The sequence below is a fragment of the Micropterus dolomieu genome, linkage group LG18 (genome assembly GCF_021292245.1).
Source record: "Micropterus dolomieu isolate WLL.071019.BEF.003 ecotype Adirondacks linkage group LG18, ASM2129224v1, whole genome shotgun sequence".
Taxonomy (NCBI): Eukaryota; Metazoa; Chordata; class Actinopteri; order Centrarchiformes; family Centrarchidae; genus Micropterus; species Micropterus dolomieu.
Genome location: NC_060167.1, coordinates 259,352 through 263,720, shown reverse-complemented (window position 1 = coordinate 263,720; position 4,369 = coordinate 259,352). Strand labels below are relative to the sequence as shown.

The window sequence follows — 4,369 nt, the reverse complement described above, 5'->3', positions numbered from 1 at the left end:
CATGTCAACACCATGTCGACAACACACCATGTCAACACCATGTCGACAACACACCAACAACATGTCAACATCACACCAACATGTCAACAACACAACATGTCGACAACACAACAACACAACATGTCGACAACACACTGACAACACATCATGCCGACAACACATCATGTCGACAACACACCATGTCGACAACACACCGACAACACACCAACAACATGTCAACATCACACCAACATGTCAACAACACAACACATCATGTCGACAACACACCGACAACACATCATGTCGACAACACATCATGTCGACACCATGTCGACAACACACCATGTCGACACCATGTCGACAACACACCCTGTCAACAACATGTCGACAACACACCATGTCGACAACATGTCAACATCATGTCGACATGTCAACGTGAACATCACACCAACAACACACCAACAACATGTCAACATCACACCAACATGTCAACATCACACCAACATGTCAACAACACAACAACATGTCAACAACACACCAACATGTCAACAACACACCACAACACATCATGTCGACAACACACCGACAACACATCATGTCGACAACACATCATGTCAACACCATGTCGACAACACACCATGTCAACACCATGTCGACAACACACCATGTCAACATGTCAACATCACACCAACATGTCAACAACACAACATGTCGACAACACAACAACACATCATGTCGACAACACAACAACACATCATGTCGACAACACACCGACAACACATCATGTCGACAACACACCGACAACACATCACGTCGACAACACATCATGTCGACAACATGTCGACATCATGTCGACATGTCAACGTGAACATCACACCAACAACACACCAACAACATGTCAACATCACACCAACAACATGTCAACATGTCAGTACTTCGACAATACGTCAACATGTAAACATGAAGTGAGTCATTATGTGTTGTGATGTCACTGTGCAGGGCGCTGGGGATGGGCGGGACCAGAGGACGCATCTATATCAAACATGCTGATCTGTTTAAGGTAAACACTCACAGCTGCTGCTCTCTGATCACCATCAGCGTGTTACAGTCGTCGTTTCTGCTGACACGTTGACCACCAGTTAGAAACACGGCGCTTAGCTGCTTTAGTATTTAACAAAAAAGCCGGGGTCTGTGGACGTTACGGTACCAGAAACTCAGTAGTCAATTCTGGTACCAGTAAAATTTCAGGATTCTTTACACCTTCTTCGATCCCATGGTAAAAAAACTAAACTTTAATAAATTTTAATAATCCCATCATGCACTTCAACATTCACTCCTTTATTAAAACATCTGAACATTACAGAGACAACTACCAGATGTGAAAGAGAGGATGTCCAGGACAGATGGGAGGCGGTTTATTGTATATGTAATCATGAAGGAGCAAACTGTTGGCATTACAACCTGCAGTGTGCATCTGTAATTAATGAGTTAGTGAAATGTAAAGGGTGGTCAGGATCTGTGCTGTCAGAGGTTATTGATGGTTGAAGTGGATCGTGTGTCTGTGTGTGTCAGTACGCAGCAGATGCGAAGGATAAGCAGTGGTTGGCAGAGAGACACCACATGAGAGCGACGGGAGGGAAGATGGTGAGGAAACGAATTCAAACTCACGTTTATATTTATGTTGACCAACAAGTTAACTTCACACGTGTGTGTGTGTGTGTGTGTGTATTCAGGCCTACCTGCTGATCGAGGAGGACATCCAGGATTTGTCTCGCAGTGATGAATACAAGTGAGTCTGACGTCACTCCTCTACAAAGGTGTGTCTCGCCGTCTGTGGTTGCCATGGTAACAGCTGTGTGTGTGTGTGTGTGTGCGCGCGTGCAGGGACTGTCCGGACGTCAGGATGGACGAGTTGAAGCCGTTCTCGGTTCCTCTGTGGATGGTGGAGAAGATGCAGCGAGCCATGGAGGCTCAGAGAGACGCTGACCTCTGACCCCACACACTCTGATCACATGACCTCTGACCCTGCACATTCTGACCCCCGTAGTTACAACTCGTCAGATGAAGAAACAACAAGCCAATCAAAGAGCAGGATTGATCGGCTGCTTCAATTGATTGTGTTTTTACTGCCATTTTTAAAAAAATTAAATAAAAACCTTCTGAAACCTGAACCTGTTCATCACCTGTTCACCGCCTGTTCACCGCCTGTTCACCGCCTGTTCACCGCCTGTTCACCGCCTGTTCACCGCCTGTTCACCACCTGTTCACCACCTGTTCATCACCTGTTCACCGCCTGTTCATCACCTGTTCACCGCCTGTTCACAACAGTAACTCACGTTACAATCTCTGTAACGCACGTTACTTTAACACACGTTACAATCTCAGTAATGCAAGTTACAATCTCAGTAATTCACGTTACAATCTCAGTAACTCACGTTACAATCTCTGTAACGCACGTTACTTTAACACACGTTACAATCTCAGTAATGCAAGTTACAATCTCAGTAATTCACGTTACAATCTCAGTAACGCACGTTACTGTAACGCACGTTACAATCTCAGTAACTCACGTTACTGTAACGCTCGTTACAATCTCAGTAACTCACGTTACTGTAACGCACGTTACAATCTCAAAAACTCATGTTACTGTAACGCACGTAACAATCTCAGTAACGCACGTTACAATCTCAGTAACTCACGTTACTGTAACGCTCGTTACAATCTCAGTAACTCACATTACTGTAACGCACGTTACAATCTCAGTAACTCACGTTACTGTAACGCTCGTTACAATCTCAGTAACTCACGTTACTGTAACGCACGTTACAATCTCAAAAACTCATGTTACTGTAACGCACGTAACAATCTCAGTAACGCACGTTACAATCTCAGTAACTCATTACAATCTCAGTAACTGACTTTACAATCTCAGTAACGCCCGTTACAATCTCTGTAACGCACGTTACTTTAACACACGTTACAATCTCAGTAATGCAAGTTACAATCTCAGTAATTCATGTTACAATCTCAGTAACGCCCGTTACAATCTCAGTAACTCACGTTACAATCTCTGTAACGCACGTTACAATCTCTGTAACGCACGTTACTTTAACACACGTTACAATCTCAGTAATGCAAGTTACAATCTCAGTAATTCACGTTACAATCTCAGTAACGCACGTTACTGTAACGCACATTACAATCTCAGTAATGCGCGTTACAATCTCAGTAACTCACTTTACAATCTCAGTAACGCACGTTACAATCTCAGTAACTCACGTTACTGTAACGTACGTTACAATCTCAAAAACTCACGTTACGACCTCAGTAATGCACGTTTTAATCTCAGTAACGCACGTTACTGTAACGTACGTTACAATCTCAAAAACTCACGTTACGACCTCAGTAATGCACGTTTTAATCTCAGTAACGCATTTTATAATCTCAGTAACTCACTTAACAATCTCAGTAACGCACGTTACTGTAACGCCTTGCAGCCCGACATTAAGTGGTGTTTCATATCTTTAATAATTCACCAGCACTGAAACATTTCAGCAGCCGGAAAAACATCTGTGAGTGAAAACATCATTTCCTGTTTCTGGAGTTTGATGGTTGAGATTGTAGGCGAGGTGCAAACTACAGGAGCCAGAGGGAGCTGGGCTCCTCGCAATAAGAGACATTTTGGGGGCCTCACATTTCTATTTTTCTGCATCGTTTTTATCGTGGATGGTCTGTAAATGCAATTGTATGTTTAATGGTTTCCTGATCAGCTGCTGTCATCCTGTCAGAGATTTAAATAATCAGTGAAATTATGCTGCTGTTCCTCGTGAGCGCACATCGTCTTTCTAAATGTGGAGCTGATTCATCCTGTTTCACCACCCCGACCTCCCCATTAATCAGAAAGATCATTTTTATGACAGAGACCCACCTGATCCGCAGATAGAACTGATCTGTGGGGAACTACTACTAATCAGCTCTAAACCTAAACTAAACTATAACTCATTTGAAAGTCTTGTTCTTAGTCTTTCGCACCCAAGTTGGAAATCACTGCAACCAATTCTTTTTGTTATAGTGTACCGAGCACCTGGCCCGTATTCTGAATTCTTATCTGAATTTGCAGAGTTTTTGTCAACTTTAGTCCTTAAAACGGACAAAGTTATTATTGTAGGGGATTTTAATATTCATGTGGACGTTGAGAATGACAGCTTCAGTACTGCGTTTATCTCTCTGTTAGATTCCATTGGCTTCTCTCAGAGTGTTCATGAACCGACTCACTGTTTTAACCACACCCTCGACCTTGTTTTGGTGTATGGTATTGAAATTGAACATTTAGTGGTGTTCCCACAGAATCCCTCTTTATCCGACCACTGTTTGATAACTTTTGAGTTTG

General features: G+C 43.0%; 1 protein-coding gene across 2 annotated transcripts in view; it reads left to right on the top strand.

The window, feature by feature from the left end:
* LOC123956798 (deoxynucleotidyltransferase terminal-interacting protein 1) overlaps positions 1 to 2,150 on the top strand; it is an 11,151-nt gene extending 9,001 nt beyond the window's left edge. For both annotated transcript variants that reach the window (XM_046029231.1, XM_046029232.1), the window contains 4 exons: positions 979 to 1,039; positions 1,552 to 1,623; positions 1,713 to 1,768; positions 1,864 to 2,150. In XM_046029231.1, the coding sequence (XP_045885187.1) occupies positions 979 to 1,039; positions 1,552 to 1,623; positions 1,713 to 1,768; positions 1,864 to 1,972 (298 nt within the window). In that variant the 3' untranslated portion in view covers positions 1,973 to 2,150. The remainder of the gene's footprint in view (positions 1 to 978; positions 1,040 to 1,551; positions 1,624 to 1,712; positions 1,769 to 1,863) is intronic.
* The last annotated feature ends 2,219 nt before the right edge of the window (positions 2,151 to 4,369 follow it).